This window comes from Anabas testudineus, chromosome 14 (assembly GCF_900324465.2).
Source record: "Anabas testudineus chromosome 14, fAnaTes1.2, whole genome shotgun sequence".
Lineage (NCBI taxonomy): Eukaryota > Metazoa > Chordata > Actinopteri > Anabantiformes > Anabantidae > Anabas > Anabas testudineus.
Genome location: NC_046623.1, coordinates 831439 through 850893, shown reverse-complemented (window position 1 = coordinate 850893; position 19455 = coordinate 831439). Strand labels below are relative to the sequence as shown.

Sequence of the window (19455 nt, the reverse complement as noted above, 5' to 3'; positions counted from 1 at the left end):
TAGACTTGTAGCTGGTGTGTAGGTTTGGCCAACACTCCAGACTATTTACACTCACAAATACAAATATACACACACATCACATGGGCTAGACTCGTGTGTGTGATGCCTGGCTTGTCCGTACTGCAGCACACCACATGCACTCTTGTTTGCATCCTCAAAACATATTCACCAAGCAACTCTGTCCCCACTGGCTGTCTGTGGCTCAAGAGGGAAATGTAGACCTACAGCTGGTATCATCACAATAACAGCTACACTCACACACTGCATTTAGTTAAGCATCTCAAGAGTACTCATAAAGTCTAAACTAAAGAGCTTAACAGAGTTTCAGTGGGTTGAACCTCCACTGCATCTGGTGATATGAGCTACCCTGAAGGAAAAGGGTGTTCACTAATCATATTTCAACATGCTATCAAAGAAGGTATGGATGTGAATACCTTACAACACAAAAAAAGTAGGTCACTCATTGAGGCAGCAGAAGACAACACAAGTAATGACAAGACTAAGGAGAGTGAACACCACTGAATAGAATCTTAAGGCCAGTAAATGTCAGACATCAAAAATTTTAACGGTGTCTTATATTCAACTGGAGCATTTGGTCAAGAACATGCCTAAAAGCAACATTTTGTACCAGCTCTTACTCCACTTTGATTCCTGAATTCTGTGCCTCTACCGAACCTCAATGATAAGCCACTGGTGAGATGTAGAGCCAGAGAGGACCGGACAGTTGGCTTTGTTACTCTTGCTGAATCATTCATACTGCACAGGGCTGAGTTGAGGCAGCCAGTCAGTCCAGATCAGACTAAAATGCAGTGACCTTGAGGAGGACACCTCAACATGTCGCTGGGACAAACCAGCACTTTAACCATTGACTGTGAAGGTCAGTGCTGGCCCCACTGCTACTAGAGATGCATTATGAGTTATTACAGAATTGGACTTTTCTCAAGTCACACAAAGCTGACACCAGCTACTGACATAGGGCTACATTTAGGTTGACAGGGTAATCCAAATGGCTATTAGGGACGCACCTTGTCCAAGAGCAAATAGTAAACCTCTTAACTCCAAAGAGACTAATCCTTCACTCAACAAAGCTTACCACAGGGGCCCTTCAGTTATCCTCTGAAATGAGCTTTTGTTCTCACTCTGCTGTAGTCATCCTCTATTTGTATTTAATTTGCAAATGGAACATCACAACACAACACAACACAATTCTTGCCACAGCACAGATATTGATGCATGTACATCATTCATCATTCATCCATGCTTTCTTGTTCTTCAGACTTGTACTCTCACTCAGACTGAACCTCATACACAACAAGCAGCAGGGGAAACATCCACCTTTAGCAACATTTGCCAACCACCCACACAACAACTTTACTCTTAGATTTGACTTTGAAAGTTAGCCCATTTGGTGTTGAGCCTTGTGGCAGCTTGCTTTGGGATTAGGTGTTAGGGCAGCTGAGGTGGGGAAGTGCTAATATTGGGCTTTGACTCAGTTCTTTACGTCATCTTAAGCTATCTGTTGTTTGGACTGGGTACAGCTCTTAAAGAGAAATTATTAAAAAGCCAGTAGGTGGAAAAATACATAAGGCAGGGACAGGATTTATCATATAAGCTCATGAGCAGTAGCCACTCTGTTCCACCATCAATCAGTTAAAATTAAATATCCTGTTTTGTGACTGGCTTCTAACAACCTATTCCCAAAAAACCCAACTAGATGAAATAGTAAGACAACATCTATTTATCTGTATCTCTGCTACTGAGTGTTAACACCACTGACACAGATTTCAAGCAATTCCTTGATGCTGTAATATAATCAATACACAAAGGCATTGAAAAGCACAATGTGCAGCAAGAAATCATAACAAAAATCTAGACCAGCGATTTTCAAACTGATCTCTCTCTATAATGTTGCAGCTCTATCAAGGGACCATTTTTAGGACCCCAGAATTATTTTAAAACAACAGGACAGGAGACAAACTTAGGTGTGTTTGCATCACTTATTTTAAAAAATAAAGTGATACAAACACAGATAAACATGAAACCTTTTCAGATTGCATCACAACTCTCCATGGAGTTGTGAGCTTTTTGAAGAACCGCAAAAACACAAATCAGTCAGGACAAGGAGCAGACAGGACAGACGGGACAGACGGGGTGGACAAAGCTTCTACATGTGGTTCTAGTAGTCTGGTAGGAAGGAAGGTAATTACCGTAAGAAGGAAAAACCATCCAACCTGTTTATATCTTCTTCCCCTAGTAAGTGCTTAGGGAGTGGGGAATAACTCCCAGGGGAGATGGGAGGGAGTGTAGACTTGTACTCCAGAGTTCCACTGTTGATGGGGGAAGATATATGATTTTCCATGGCTGGAGAGAAAGCTGTGGAGGAAGATTGAGAGACTGAAAAGAATGTGCACAGACAACTAGCCGACACATATGAAAAAACCCACCACAATATGAACAGAGACAATTGTCTAAATCACTGAAGACATGGCTTAAACACAACTTTAAATTATATATAGCACAATTTTAAATTAGATCTTATACAGGATTATGCTGTTGTACATGTATTGTAAATAGACATGTTTGTTACCAACATCAATCATCAATTTGTGCAGCTTTAAATCTTTTAGGTTTTGTGTATTTGTGAAGTCATACTCAAACTTCTGAGATGCACACAAGCTCATATACAGTCGCCAGTAGGCAATCCATGACACACTTAAACATCTTTTTTACTCATCTTTGTATTGAATTATGGTCTCTTCATGCTATCATGCTGTCAGTTAACAACTAATAGGTTCAAATTCAAGAGGCAAAGACTTACAGTGTGTGATGTCAGGAGGCCCATAGGGATCTGATAGGTAGACATTGGTGGGCTTTCCCACCTTTAGGTAAACCACGTCCGACGTGTTCTTCAAAATGGCCACTGCCTCTTCATGAGACACTTCCTCCAGACTGTAGTTATTTACCTGTCCAGACAAAGAACAGTGTCTTAATGTTTCTTCATCAGGAGTTTACAGGCTGCCTTTCTTACTGCTCAGTTCAAATCCGTCCTGTGTGCTCCCTGCTTCCACAAGACTGGAATCTGACAGATGGTCTTTGGGTGAGAGCACGACAGTAGGATGGTAATAACATTACAAGATGATTAACCAAAAGAAAGCTTGCCATTAGACTAAAGAGCCAGAAGGCTGCTACTTCTTCCTTTCCTTTCCCACAGACTCATTTCATCACTTAATTATTATTTAGATTTAGGATGCAAGAAGAATTTAGATTGCTGCAAATATACAGCATTGCACAAGTCAGTACACCCAAGTCAAGGCAGGTTTAACATTAAAACATGTAGTACATTTACTTATAAAGTTTACAAAACTAGAAAACTAGATTTATCTGTGCTGGTACTCACCATTAATAGTCTGTCTCCAACTTGTAATCGACAATCCTTCTGCGCTGCACCACCATCAATGATTTTAGTGACATATATGCTGTTGTCACCAGGGATGTGCTGGTTTCCCACTCCGCCTGCAATACTGAAGCCCAGTCCTGCACGTGTGTGTTTATATATACGAGAGTAGTTGAGTTTGTGTCTGACAGATGTAATGAATCAGACAGTACTGTATGAGACCATGATAGGGTCCATTTTTTTTACAGGTTTAAATCTGCAACAGTATATTCATATCTTTTATAATTAACAGAATATAAGTCAATATGTTCATTCACTCTTAACATATTTTGAACAAGGTGTAAAACTCTAGAATATAAAGGTTAATATTCTGTAATAAATGCTGAACCAGATAAACCTTGTGTGGTCAGCTGAGCCAGATTCAATTAAATCAATTAGATTTTCTCTACCCATAGACAAAACATGCTGACTAATTTAGTTTGCTTATATGAAACCAATTGCATTACCACTACTGATGGAAGTATTTACTTGAACATCAATGCAGGGCAGACTGTCAGTCATAACTAGTCTATATGGAAGGACTGTGTGTGTCTGAGCCCACCTTTTGGTCCTTTGATGAGTTTGATCTCTATGATGGTCTCTAGCATTGGCCTGCGGCGCCGCACATACAGTCTGACAATGGAACCGGCAACCTTCAGGGCTTCTACTGCCTTGCTGTGAGAAACTTCAGACACATCTGCATCATTGACCCTAAGGATGCAGTCGTTCACTCTGCAATAGGAACAAATGTGGATTTGTGATGAAACTGAGAGGTGTGTGTATGAGGCAGATGCACAGCAGACACCATGGGAAATGTGAAGGCTATTATTAGCCTATTTAAAGCTTTAGCTTTTCTAAACTCAAAACATCAAATCAACAATCTCATAATGTTAAGCAGTTTGATAAAAACATACCCAAGGATCTCAAATACACAGGTCTCAACAAAGAATGGGCTGAATAAGTGTAGTAACTTTTTAACTGTTGACAGAGAAGACAGCAGTTCTATTTCTGCATCTTCTTGTAGACACACCGAGTGCACAGATCTGATGACTGTGTTTGTGTTTGCTTGCTGCTTGTTGGCAGGAGATCATGTTTACTTGCAGAGGGGAACCATGTGCCTAAACATGAGTTTTAGATTGCAGTCATGTTGTGCGTATTAAACACTTGTGTATATGTATGTCTGGGTTGTGTGACAGAGAGGCTGGATGTGAGTAGGTATGTGCATATGGACAAGCACAGAGATGGGAGCAAATCAGAGTCAGCAAGTGGCTTAGTTTCAGTTCCCCTGAGGTGTCGACCAAAATGTCGACGCTCTGGCACTCAAGGACACAACTCTCCCAGGGGTGCGCACAGGGACCAGCTGGGACCCAGCACACAAATATACACACACTAAATCCCATGCTTACATACAGATCCACTTCCAACATTGTGAAGCAGAGTAAAAACATCTACCTACACATCATGTGTTCTGGCATAGGGTGATAAGTATAATAAGTATTATTTAGAATTCTGCGAAAGTAAGTAAAAAAAAAGCCATTTATTGGTGGAAACTAAACAACATCCAATAGTAATGAAGTTATCATTGTAAAGAAATATGAACTGAGAGAAAATAAACATAACTAACTATATCTGTGGGTTCAGTTTGACTACATTGACGCTTTTACTCCCCAAAAAATAGCCTTCATGTGAAACACTTATAATGCTCCAAGCGCTCCCTTAAGCCGAGCTGGTGCATTAAGTATGCCTAGTGCTATGCTGCAGTGTCCCAGAGCAGCCACAGAAACTTGATCCGGCTTCTGTAATGTTATAGAAAATCAAATCTCCATGAGTCCTCCTTCCTCAAGATGATTAGACCCCCCCCCCCCCCCCCCCCCTTCCGATCCATAATGCATCAGTCATACTGCCCACCTTGGAGCGGTTGACCATTAATTAAGCTAAGTGTGATTTATTCCCTGCCTGCTTCTTCTGCAATCTTCTTGAGATTGACGCAGTGCATGCATTCCAGTTCCCTTTAACATCTGTGATTTGACAGTAATGCTCCTGAGCTGCAGTTTGGAAGGGAAATAATTGCTGGACTGTAACCAGGACCAGCATCAGTGCTACTTTAAAATCAGAGGCATGGAAAGGACAGCAACCAAATACCTACTCATTCATTAACTGATTAAGTCCTGCAAGTAATGTTTTGTGCTTTTTTTGGATTACTACATCAATGGTTATGTTTCTGAGGTATTTTTTTAGTGTTGAGACTTTTATTTTATACACTCCACACCAGTCAAACCCACCAAAAACTGAGTTGCAGAAAAAAAACAACTACACCAAGAGTAATTCATTTTAACCTCACTGAGACTGAGACTAGAAGTCATCAAGCACTGATAAGGCGACACCCACTGTCCTGCCTGTAGAAGAGGAGTGTGTTGTCTTGTTGACTGTACACTTTGAAAGCATTGTTGGTAGGTTAATTTGGAAATGGATATTTTTGAGTAAAATTCATTGTTATTTGTTTAAATTTACAGGTAAATATATGAATTGTGAAAGATTATTTATACGTAACTTAAAATACTAGTACAAGTACTTAATTATACAAATTGATGGTGTATTTTGTAGTTTTAATCTTTTTTCAATTAATCATTAAACAATGTCAATCAGGCTTGATCTGTAGCTTGAGTTATCTATTGTATCTGTGCAATATTTCCATACAGTGGCAAGTATGTAGTGACACAGTGGATCACACTACTGGTTCGTACAACTTTATTGCATTACAAATGTACGTTAAACATTTACTGAAATAAATGGTAAACAGTGTATCTAATTATGTACAAGTTGGGAAATCTCGAGATTAAATACATTTTGTGCAAAATCTACTTATGGTACTTATCGTTTTTACTAGGAAATTACCAATTGTTACTAGAGACAACATAGGCCTGCAGGGTTGATAGAAATTCCTGTATCTCACATAAAACCTGTTTCTGGGCATAGATTATCCAGTGCTTCTGTTGAGGAGTAAGCAGTGCCAATGAGTGGTGCGAGAGATTATCTTTAAGTCATCCCCTTAAGAAACTTTTCTTTGCTGACATTTTCTGAGATGTTAGTTTCTCAAAAGTTGTTTCCCCCGCCAGCTCTAAAAACTTCACTAGTTATCTCCAATTAAAAACCTGTGTGGGATGACATATGAAATCACTCACCTCAGGCGTCCATCCTCTGCTGCAGCACCTCCAGGGATGATCTTGGTTATGAAGATGCCAGGGTCGTCGCCGATGTGTGGGTTATCTGTGCCTCCAGCAATACTAAAGCCCAACCCTGAGTTACCCTGTGGCCACATGAAGCACTCAGTGAAAACAGGGGCCGTCTTTGGGCAGAACTTATTGTTAGTGTCAACGCACACAGTTTGAGGACAAGTGTCTTCGTTGGTGCTTTATCATCCTATTAAAGACAAAGCCAACTGCAGACGTAACATTGTAAACATGATGACGCTGAGTTCAGTGGTGAGTTTTCCACTTGATGAGTCAACCGTTTATCAATTACTTTTAACCTTCTAATCTCGGCTGTCATTTACTAGCTAGCCGCATGTGCAGATGGATTTTATGTATTTAATTTCAAATTTTTCAAATGAGCAAAGTTACTGCACCATCTTTATATTTTACATTTACATTTAGTCATTTAGCAAGTGACCTACAAGTGAGGTACAAAAGCAACCAAGCAAGAAGACCAAACAGAGGAAAAAGAGGGGTTATATTTGGGTAAAAACAATGTACATTTTTTTAATGTTGTTATATGGTATTTACCAGCAGGGGTTTATGGCCTATACTGCAACTGTGAGTTTGGCCTTTTATTACCTACATAACCTTTATTGCTTAAACTGGGTCTTACCTGGTTGTTAACTCCCATTATTTGTTTTACTACTGACAGAAACCTGATTCATTGCTATTACTCAGTGCTATTTAAGACTGAAATATAATCTCCTATTACCTTATTATTTCAGAAATATTATCTCTATGAGCTTGTAATTACCTAGACATTACCCTGTCATAAAGTGTTCCTGGCTCCTGTTTCTTGTCTAAATATCCATTATTCCATTATTACGGTTGAAAAGTACTACTTTCATTTTTAATCACATATTGATGCATGAATTGATTGACTTGATGGTATGGCTTTATTGTGTGACTGCTCTCACTATGATTATACCAAGGTGTTAAGTCTTCATCTTTCCATTACAAAATGACCCTGTCACATCACTCTAAGTCCTGGTCACTGCCTCTCTCCTGAGTTAACCTGGATCTTTATTATCTTGGCTTTACAAAAAAATATTAGATTTCGATAGTAAGCGTTGGCCTAACAAATATAATACCCTGGATGCTCACAGAATGCAAGTGAAGCCTTGATTAAGTTGTTAGCTGATGGGAACAGCAGCTTCTCTTGATTACAAAACCCACTGAGTGTCCCTGTGGGGCCTCGCTGCCTGCAGCACTCAATCAAAAAACCTTGTTCAGATCAACAGAGCAACAACTTCAGGCAACTATGGAAGATGATAAATGTGGAGGTCCTAGCCTATAGATGGAGGGTGACTACTGTCTGTATTGAACATTGTCTCTCCACAGCCCCAGTACAGGCTCTTGTCTTGTTGGCTAGTTGCTGATGTTCACCTTTAATGTTGGCTAGGCTTTTTCTCTGCTGCCTGATCGAAGTGGAATTTTCACTACTTCTACTCTGTGGTTGTTAACATTAAGATTAATTTATGAGCTCATGCCAACTGTGCTGCATTTGCTTTAGCACATAAATAGTTCTACAGGGCTGTGGGGGATAGAACAGTTTGATGCCTTAATCAAAAATGTGAAAGAATTCATGTTTAATTCCAACTACCTTTAGACCAAAGGTAGAGCAACACAATTTGACTTTTGAATGATGCATAGGCCATGTTAAATCTGGATGTCATACATTTCTTGTCATTGCTTTGATATGGTGATACAGAGGACATCTAGAAGCTGATGTAGACATTTTCTAACTGGTCCAATCTATACTTCAGATGATACCCCATCACATGTACAAAGTTTATGGGAACCTTTTTACTTCATATCACTGTTATGGAGTGTTTGATGAAGCCTCCAAGTGCTGAGACCCGTTCTCATAGATAATCTGAAATTACACAGAGCTGTGGGATACGAGATACTCACCCGCTCTAGAGTGATTTCTTCAAACTCATATTCGATTTCTATGCCATTGACCTGAAGGGACACACACAAATGTTTTTGTACTTTACTTTTGTCCCATTTTTAATCCTTCAAACACAGTTTTAAAAAATTAGCACGTGCTGGTATAATTACACGTAATCATAATGACAGGGGGTGATGTTAGGTACCGGCTCTACATTAAGGCCAACTCTACACACTTAAATGGAAGATAGCAGGTGTTTTCCAGGGAAGCGTATGCTTTCTGTGCTAAATAGGCCCTAGCTCAAGGGAAACAATTTAAAGTGATGGTTAATCAACATTAGCTATTTCTGCAACATAGAGGTTAGTTGCACAGAAGCTGCTCTCATCCTGTATCGTACTGAGATGATTAATTAGCAGCAAGTGTTTCAATAATTAACCATTCATACAGGAGTAGCACACACACATGCTGTGCTGCATATAATATACCCAGTTGAGTTTTCTAAGTAGCATCAGATATTATTACTGTGGAAGCAGAAATTAGCATGAAATATGAAACAGTTGATTGTATATGATTAAATCTTTTCAAAACTTTATCTAGTGTCTAAAAAATAATGTTTTTTGTGGGAGAAAAATTATATCGGGCTGATATACATATGTCATCTAAGTCCAAGAGTCATCACTAGTTTGACAGAACCACCCACTAAGACACTTTTATCATGATAAACACCAGCCCTCAGATCTCAGTCGTCTTTTGAGTAGTGTTACTTATTCAGCTTCTGCTCTGCAACACACTTAATTTATTTATTTTGATGTAAAATACTGTGAAAAGTGCTAAAGATGAAGGTCTTTAGAAAGTCTTGTGCTGGTCTTTTATTCATGACAAACATCAATAATTCAGCACTGCGACCTCATTTGTTTTACAAAGAGGAGTTATGCGATCAAAACCTGCTAACACTTCACACATACCCAGCTCACCTCAAACTCTGCAGCAGAGCAGAAATGCCTAATTCTTTTTTATGTGCTCCTACTCAAGTGTGCTTGAATGTGCTTGAAGTATTGATCTGCTGCTAAAAAGAATGGGTGCACTCATTAGAAAAAAAGAAAAGACAAATTTAAAACTCACATATGGAACTGACTCCAGTGTGTCAGTGTTGACAAGTATTGGAGCAGGGCTGGCCTGTAAGAGAGACAAAGAGGCACAAGAGGGTGAGACTTAGGTTTTAGCAATAGATAGATGCCCGTGCCCACCACTGTCCTACTTTCCATAAATACATCCAGGGGACAAGCTTGTGGATCTCTGTATCATCAACAATTTAACAGACTTCCATTTGCTGAATTGCACCATAGGCCCCTCTCATACACCAGGGTGAGGTAGTAAACGTGGATGTAGTAAGAATATATAATGCAGAGACAGATACAGTACAGAGGTGCCATGAAAAAATTGTAAATGTTGCCCTTTTAAAGAAACTAATGATGACACATGTAAAAAACCCTGTTCATGTGACATCTGTCATCTTCAAGATGGTGTTTTCTCTGCACCTGTTACAGCTCCACTTCCTCACTGTCTAGTCTGTATTGTTTAATGGAAGTCTGACCTCTAGCAAGGTAATAACATTTCAGTCGTAAATTGTTCTGTATGAAATGACACCAATGGCACAGTGCACACACAAAGCTTTCCTCTGATTGCCTGGAGAAAATGCTTAAAGGCAGTAGGCAATGAGAGAAGATAAAGTATGTATGCAACAAGCCTGATGTATGAGAAGCACTTCAAAAGATGATGCTCAAGAATGCTTTTGCAGATTCCTTGAAAATTCATCCTTGAATTGTGACCCCACAAGATGAAGAGAACCCAAGCACACAGGAGCAATAACCAAAGGAAAGGGTAATAGTTGCCGAGTGAACATTTAGAATAAAAAATTATATAATGAGTATCAAGAAGTACAGTAGCTAATGTATTTACATTAGGTACTGTACCTAAAGAGTTACCTACACTTCCCTGGATTTAACTAAGCAAACAGGTAAGAGCCTCCATCGGATAATTACTGCATGAATAATGTTCAAGCAGTCATAAAGTTATTTAACCCTTACTTATGCAGTGAGTAGCTTCTTATTTCTTAAACAACTGTCGGAAGACACATGATGTCATCATGGAAAAGATGTTAATCTGTTTCAGAGTTATTCGCATGCATCAAGCAAAAAAAATATCTAAGGAGATTGCTGAAACTACAAACATTGGGCTAAGAACTATCCAATGCATTATTAAAAACTTGAAGGATAGTGGGGAACCATCATCTTCGAGGAACAAATGTTATCAGAAAAACAACTTGAATAATCATGATCGGCAATCACTAAAACCTTTTGGTGAAATCAAATTGTAGAAAAACAACATTAGAACTCACAGCTATGTTTAACAGTAAAAGTAAGATCATTTCCACACACAAAATGCCAAGGGAACTCAAAGGATTGGAGCTAAACAGCTGTGAAGCCCTAGGAAAACCATTTGTCAGTGAGGCTAATTGGAAAAAAGGCTAAGGAAAAGTTATGTCTCCAAAGAATGAGATCTGAGTACCTGAATATACTGAATTGCTATGTTATTTCAATTCAATTCAATTCAATTTTATTTGTAGAGCGCTTTTTACAATTGACATTGTCACAAAGCAGCTTTACACAACCAAAGAACAATACATGAACAGTGAATGTGTATGAATCATAATAATCAGGTTGTCCCTTATATTTCACACATTCCGCTCCTTAATATGAAAGTCACTGGCTGTTTCGGCTGACTATTGTCGATCAGTTTGCCAGTAGTTGCATCGGTCAAAAGTGTAGTAAAGTTGTGAATAGGAAACTACACAGTTATGTTAAATCACTTCATTACTTAGAAAGAAGCTGAAAAAAAAAAAAACATTTCACCACTTTGCACGACTTATTTGGTACTTCAATACCATATAACAGGAATACCACTGCCACTATGAATACGCATATATGCAAACAGTCCCCCACCCCCCGAAATGCAATTGTCACTCCACTGAGCACATGAATAACATGCTTAACTGCACAAAGCCTAATTTCTTCTCTTGGTAATGTTCACATGAGTAAAATCGTAGGGGTGATTTTATTATTGTGAGTTTAATTATACAATAGAAAAATATTAAATATAATTCTGTCAGTGAAAAAAGGACATTTACATGTCACTGCTGCCCTGTGATAGGCTGTAAATATTTCTTCAAGACAGTGTTGAGCTGCTGTACAGTTTTGCTCAGTAATTAAGCAAAACTGTACAGTTATATATAGTTGTTCATGAAAACGGGGGAGCCTTAATAATTCACTGGCATCTCATGTAAAAGTAGTCTACAACAATGTCAGATGTGGATGCTTTAGACATTTCATTGGAGTTAGGGTAAAAAAGAGGGAGGGCTGTGGAAATGGACAGATAAGCTTAGTTATATGAGTGAGGATATCTGAGACTGTGATCATAGTGCTCATATCTGACCAGCACAGGTGGTCTAGCTGGAAATAATCAATTATTATTTATCTCTCTAAGTGTAGAAAATAAAGGTAAAGAATAATGAGACAACAGATAAGATCAATTCTCCTTCACTCTTTCTCTTCTAGTATAATATATTGTATCTTTGTTCTAGTTAATACCGACTCTCCAGCTCTCCCATATTTCAAAAACAGCGTAATAGCTAGAGAACAGCTAATGCTGCCTCCCTTGCATTTCCCCTGCCGTGCCTTTCACTCAGCTACATGATTGATGTTCTCCTATTACCTCCTACTGGCCTTGCCTGAGGTAATTTCACTTGTGTTATGGTTGTACATATACTTCCCACATCCCAGCAATTAAATCCACAATCATGATTTGCTTTTTTATCAATTTTGTTGACAGTACGTGTGATTCCTAAAAATATTTGTATTGTGTATTGTTGTATGTAGGCTATGCCCAAAAGCTGTAGATTGTTGAAAATGTAACTCATCTGCTACAAAAGGTGTTAATGTTCGCGTTTCTAGGAAATAACATAACATGAAGTAAAGGCTGAAATTCTGAACTTTCATCTTATTATTCATCTTTTGATCTTAAACTCAAATATCATTAGTGTACAGCAAAAACAAACGAATTGGCCTTTCCATTCAAATATTTCCGTAGGGGTCTTTAGTAATGTAAGTCAGGATCTATGTTTGTTTGCTTTATATGCCATTAGGCGAGATGAATTCTGTTACACATTAAATAGATCACTGCTAGTCAACACCTTTCCTTGGATTTTGAATTTATAACTATTTATGCTAACTAGAGCAAGACTAATGGGCCAGACCAATTTAGGGACCAATATTAGAATATCACAACTGGACAAAATTTCATAACACCGAAACTGATATGGACATCAAAAATCCATTTTGACATGAGCAATAATGCAAATTCTTCATTAACTTATTCCCACCTGTCTGGAATGTACTTATGTCCACATAATAAATCTACAAAACCGTTCCTGCAGACACTTTAAACTGACATTTAAAATAGTTTCATAGTGAGTTTAATTACTGTTGTCAATCAACAAGAGATGAAGTCAGACAGAATTACTGGTTTCTGATTTTCTGGTTAAGTTTGCTCACCCCACTGGGCTTAACAAGTCTATAAGATATTTCTGTTGTGTCTTGAAAGGCCTGAACAGAAAAGAAACCTAACCAGAGTGCACACTGTTTGTGAAAAAGAATAGAAAAAAAAAATAAGTATATCAAAAACTGCAGTTTGTGACACTGACACTAAACCTAACGGCAGTGAGTTTAGACAGATTTCAGTGAAAGTTTTGCAGACAGACTGCTCTCAAGCTGTTGAATATGAAAACAAAGACTCATCATATTGTTGTAGCAGAAGTGTGCACTACCACTGACAGTATAGCCACTGTTACTAAAAGTAACAGGCCAGTTTTCCTTCATAGAAAATGCAGCAACAATATCATATGTGACATACATCATGTATAATTTATGTCATAATTTACATTCTTTCTAAATTAATTGTACAGAAGTTACAAAAATCTGTCCAGCAGCCTGTTGGTCCTCATGAAGACACACACTTGTGTATTCTGACAGCATCAAAGTTTTACCTGATAGCTCTTCCGCCCGCTGTGGCTGAAGCAACTTTCAGAGGGCCACAGATCACAGCTCCCCCCCTTGGCTCGTACTGCCGCCAAGGGGCTGGGACTCCTCAAGGATGTATTGTCCAAATGCCAGGCTGCCATCCAACCACCTCTTCGAGGAAGGGTGGCACCACCAGGAACAGATCCATAATGGTACCGATGGCAGGGGTGATGGCTGGGGTGCTGATGATGACAGCTGAAGGAACATGGCACGTCCCCACAGTCCCCCCTTCCATCCAGGTCCGAAAAGCAACTCTGCTGTTTGCTCAGGTAAACAGTCATGCTGCCTCGACACAACACTAACCTGTGCTTACTTCAACACTTGTCTTTTGCTTCTTTATGTTCCTCCTCTGTTTTCTAGTGCAGTCATCAAAAGCAAGACACGCTCCTGCCTGATGTAAGAGTTGCTCACTCTGGAAAAATGAATGATGAAGTGACTAGCTGGCTGGCTGCTGTAGCTGTATGGGCTACAGAGGGTGTGTGTGTATGTGTATCAGAGCTTCTGGAGTGGAAGAAGGATAAAGAGAGAAAGGGGGTGGGGGGAGAGGGAAAGACTGAGTGAAATACTGGGTGAGAGTGAAGCTGAACAAGATAGAAAGAAGAAAAGAGGGAGGGAGAGCTGTCTGAGAAAGGCACTGGAGTGAGACAGGGAGAGAAGAGGGGGGGTGAAAATGAGAGAATTATGGAAAGGAGAGAGGCAGATAAGACCAGAGAGAGAGAGAGAGAGGGAGAGTTGTCTAAGTTTGGTTGCTAGTCCCCTGTCAATAAATGACTCAGTAGCAGCGCTGCTTGACAGCATCTGCAACTCCAGGCAATAACAATTAATAGTTTGGTGCTACTGAATTGGCAATGGGAGCCGGAACTACAAAACTACATATCCCTACACTCCTGTAGTGAGTGGCTGAAAAGAATCAACAGAAAACCATCATCCAGCTCTGCAATTTCTTCACCTTCATTCAGTTTAGCTTCTTTTAAAATAGATGTGTTTGAGAGCAACCTTTATCAACTCAATGTACAACACCAGGCAGATGCTTTCAGTAAAAAGTACTGATAAATCCAAACAGCAGACAGACAATGCTGGTGGAGACCAAATACAGTGGTAAAAAAAGAATGAATAGCAGACTTAATGTTAACTTGTAAGGTGATAGCACGTCAGATGTTGTTTTATTTGGGGAACTGAGAATTGAAAATGGTACTACTTCAAGAACAGTATGTAAGTGGTGGGTCCAGATAAAAAAAAATGTCTGTGAAATGTGAAAATGTATGAACTTTTCAGATGTCAGGCATGTAACATTGCATTCATCAATGTGTTAATATGATGGCTTTCTGTCATTTAGACATGAGTAACTTTTATGTAAATGTTTCTCATGGTTTTATCAAGGCATACTCAACATAATCAACTATGCACGTGATATGCACAGACATCAACAGTATGGCCGGTTTTAGAAATGACATTAATGACTTCTATTTTGAGCAAATTAATTGATGCATGCTTGAAGGTTTGCATGTCACATAACCTGGTTAATGTATATATCTTAATAAGATTTCTCCTTTTTTATATTGTGGTCATGTGGTTATGTACAGTCATCGTCCCCTGATCTTTTCAGTCTGTGAGGGTATGTTGTTGCTTGATACTGACATTTCCCTTGGTGCTCTTCTTCCATCAACAATGTGAGTTAGCTCTGATAGTGAATAAAAAAATTACTTGTAAGATAAGTAAGGTTTTAATTTAAGATTACCTAAATAGACTAGGAACTGACGCACTAAGTGCTCTGACTGTACATTTTCTTATAGCCTGTACTGTATGTTTCACAGATAATCACAATTGTCCCGTGCTGCCAGATTAATGGAATAGAGCTGTTGTTTAGTATCTGAAACAGTATGAAAATAGTAGTTAAAACCAACTAAAACACACTAAATAACTCAAAAGCTACTAACTAAAGGGGTTAAACAATTAAACACAAGGGCTTATACAACATTAGACAATCCTGTATTTTCTTCCGTTGCTTCCTTCATGTTTATATATGCCTTGCAGTGCCCAAAGCACATACAGTGTAAGTACAAAAATAGAGTCAGTATTTATATGTTCTGTGTTCACATGTGGAGATAACATCACTATCAGAGATAAATGTGGGGAAACTAGTTTTCCTCCACAACACAGTACTGCCATCACATGGCCTGTTATATAATGCTGTGATACATGTGTTGGTGTTATCATCTACCAGAGGCGACAGTTACACAGTCAGTGATGGAGAATAATACCTCATGAGAGCATGCCCTCATAGAAAAGTGGGCAGCACTGTAACAACACATTAAGACTATGTGGGCAGCAGGATCATGCTTGGATAGATGGGTTGTCATCCATCCACCTTGCAAGAAAAAAATAAAATAAAATAAAATAAAAATAAATAAATTACAGGTACTAATTTTGACAACCATGCTTGACTCTTCTATAATGCAACCACAAGGGGGCAAAATCCAGTGTCATCTTGTGCCAGTCCCAAGTCTGGATAAATGCAGAGAGTAGTGTCAGGAAAGGCATCCAATGTAAAAAATTTGCTAAATCTAACATGCAAATCATCAACACGACTTCCATACCGGATCAGTTGCAGCCCGAATTAACAATGAGCACCACCAGTACTGTTGACCTACAGGGTCCTGGAGGACACTGGGCTACTGTTGATCAAAGAAGGAGAGGAGGAAAGTGTGTTTGTAGGCAAGAGTGTAAGGCTGACAGTAGGGACTTTAACTGTTGGGACTATGACAGGGAAGGCTAGAGAGTTGGTTAACATGATGCAGAGAAGGAAGGTGGATATAGTGTGTGTCCAGGAGACCAGGTGGAAAGGTAGCAAGGCTATAAGCTTAGGATCAGCGTTCAAGATGTTTCACCATGGTTTGGAGGGGGAGAGAAATGTAGTAGAGTATTATTACTAGTATTAATTAGTATTGTTCTAAAAAAATATTAGATAGCAATGACTGTGAAGCTGGAGATTAAAGGTGTGATGTTCAGTGTTGTTGTAGCTATGCCCCACAGGATGTGAGTTAGAAGAAAAGGAGAAATTCTGGAGTGTGTTGGATGATGTAATGCAGAGCATCCCCAAAGGTGACTGGTGCAGATTTAAAGGGAACAGAGGTGATGAGATTGTGATGGGCAGGTCTGGTCTTCAGGACAGGAACGCAGAAGGACAGGTGGTGGAAGGCTTTGCAAAAAGGATGGAAATAGCTGTAGTGAATACTTTCTTTCAGAAGAGGCAGGAACATAGGGTGACATAGGAGTGGAGGTAGAAGCATTTAGGTGGATTTCATCTTATGCTGATGTTGTAATCAGAAAGAGATTAAAACGTGCAAAGTATTGGTAGGGGAGAGTGTAGCCAGACAACACAGTGTGGTGGTGTATAAAATTAATATGGTGGAGAGAAAGATAAAGAGGACTAAGTCAGAGCAGAGGACGAATGAGGATTTGTATGCTAGATTGGACAGTAAGAAGGGAGAGGGGGATTTTTACAGTTTGGGGAGGCAAAAAAATTGAGATGGGAAGGATGTGCAGCAGGTTAGGGTGATTAAAGATAGGGATGGAAATGTATCCAAAGAGGAGATTTATAGAGAGAGGAGTTAGATGGTGCAGAGGATAGGGTCAAATGGAGGCAGATGTTTTGCTGTGGCGACCCTTAAAAGGGAATAGCGGAAAAGAAAAGAAGACGAAGAAGATGTTTCACGATAATTACATTATGATGCATTTAAAGATGGAGGACGGTCATTAGTCTCATGGACAACATGTGACATGATTATGCCACCTCCCTTCACATATTTCTATAAATTTCACTGATTTAAGAGAGTCTTGAAATGCCAGGTGAAAAGAGCAGATGAAAATCTGCTGACATCAAACAACTAGAGGCGACTAGAACAGCTGTTACCTTACGTTCGCCTTGGTCAAAAAGTGGCACTAAGAAAAAACTCTCTATACCACCAGGTGGCGATAGTCTGTATTCAACATTCAAAAAGGGAAAGCAGTAGCTGTTTGTGTTTGGTTGAGGAATGCTGGTAGCACACCTGTAGCACTGCAAATATAAAAAACTGTAAACAAATTAGCATTTGGCACTGCTTACTATTTTCTCATTTGACTCTTGCTCTCTACAGATGCTTGATTCTCTAAGCTGGACAGACAATCCCTGTGGTCCTGTCTCTAACTGACAGGACCACCGCTGATTCAACATGCCGAATCAGCTGAAAAGCTGCAGACGAAAGCCTGACTTGTGCCAGCAGAGCAGACACCTGACCTGAGCACCAGTAGCTAAAAAATGTGACATCATCACATTCCAAGTTGAAACGACTGCCATAAGCAAAGACAGAACTGAAATGTTTAGTGGCTGTGATAACTCCTGAAACAGCAGTCTAGTTCTCTTTTTGGTTGTGTTTGGTTTAGGAATGCTGGGAGCACACCTCAAAATTAGCCTCCAGACTGGTTTCACTTCTCTTCTCTTTATCTTTCCTGACCTGAAAGTGCTCATTCCATGGAAAGGATGGAAGCAAATAAAAACAGACACCTTATCGTGTCTCCTATAATCCCTCCTACCTTCAAAATTAAGAGTGACCTCCCTGGTGGAAGATATATACATTTTCACTCAGAGGATATAGGTAGTTTGAAAGCAGTGTAAAAGAAGCCATCTATGTTCAAGTGGAAATCCTCTCCCTCAACAGAGGAGGTCTTAGACACAATATGTGTCCAATTTATCATGTTGCTCTGTCACCCATACTCTAAAATTATTACCACTTCACACATCCACCACGGACGCCACACTTAATCACCTATTTCTGAGTGTAGTAAGTCATAGAAGTCATGACCATTAGATCCTAACAACTCTCATCTACTCATACCCTTTTTAATGTCCACCTATTGAAAAGGTCAGACAAAGGGGAACCAAGTTTTCCCAGATAGACAGAAGGAGCAACTTGGATTTGTAGTCCAAAACATGATGTATTTCTGAATAACACTGGGGTGTGAAATGCTTTTTTATTTTTTGCAGTGGTTGTCAAGGTTTTTATAATCTAAACTTTGATTTTGACTTTGTCTGTCTACATTTTATACCTTCCATTTTCCTTCACAAACATATTAACCGTTGAATACAGAAGAAAAGAAAAGCTTCAAAGTCTGACAACATAATCTCCTAGTGTCAAACCGAATGTAATGCTACACAAACAGTCCTGAGGCACACACAGTTAGATCCTTAGGAACACTGTAGCAGGAACCATTTGACAACCCAAATAAGCCAAATATAGGGGAGGTCAGCTAAAATCAGACAGAACTGCCTGTCAGATAGGATCCTGTCCTCAAATCATGCAACTTTAGTAAGAATTTTACTGTCAATTAAAAGAAAACAAGTACAAAGCAGAGGTACGGTACAGCTGCCTGTTCCTGGACAGAAGGGGACAAGCTCTGCAGGAGCCAGGAAAGTCTGTGAATGTACAACCAGCTTGTGGGAAACCCTATCCACTGACTCACTCACCCATCACCTTCCAGTCACATATTTTAGGATTCCTAAGACTCCTGTAGAGCAGAAAAGAAATTCCTCAGGATGTTGTTTATTCAAATTCAACAGACGGCCCATAAAAACCTCCACATCTTAGAGTGACAGTCACTTGATCAATCTTCCTGTCTTGCATGCAATCTCTAAAATACACCTGAACTATGATGCTCATTTTTTCCACAGCTTTGTTGGGTGTTGTCTGAGTGTCTTTGTTT

The 19455-nt window shown here is 39.3% G+C and overlaps 1 protein-coding gene across 11 annotated transcripts in view; it reads right to left on the bottom strand.

Annotated features, from left to right (window-relative positions):
- The window catches only part of dlg2 (discs, large homolog 2 (Drosophila)), a 148598-nt gene that overhangs the window by 27847 nt on the left and 101296 nt on the right, over window positions 1-19455 (bottom strand). For 9 of the 11 annotated variants that reach the window (XR_003299625.1, XM_026372246.1, XM_026372250.1 and 6 more), the window contains 7 exons: window positions 9704-9757; window positions 8602-8652; window positions 6616-6740; window positions 3996-4165; window positions 3398-3534; window positions 2819-2963; window positions 2208-2373 (listed from right to left, as the gene is read on the bottom strand). Coding sequence is in view for 10 of the 11 variants with exons in the window: in XM_026372246.1 (XP_026228031.1) it covers window positions 2208-2373; window positions 2819-2963; window positions 3398-3534; window positions 3996-4165; window positions 6616-6740; window positions 8602-8652; window positions 9704-9757 (848 nt within the window). In the remaining variant the exon portion in view is untranslated. The remainder of the gene's footprint in view (window positions 1-2207; window positions 2374-2818; window positions 2964-3397; window positions 3535-3995; window positions 4166-6615; window positions 6741-8601; window positions 8653-9703; window positions 9758-19455) is intronic. The other 2 variants (XM_026372248.1, XM_026372254.1) reach the window with 1 other exon arrangement.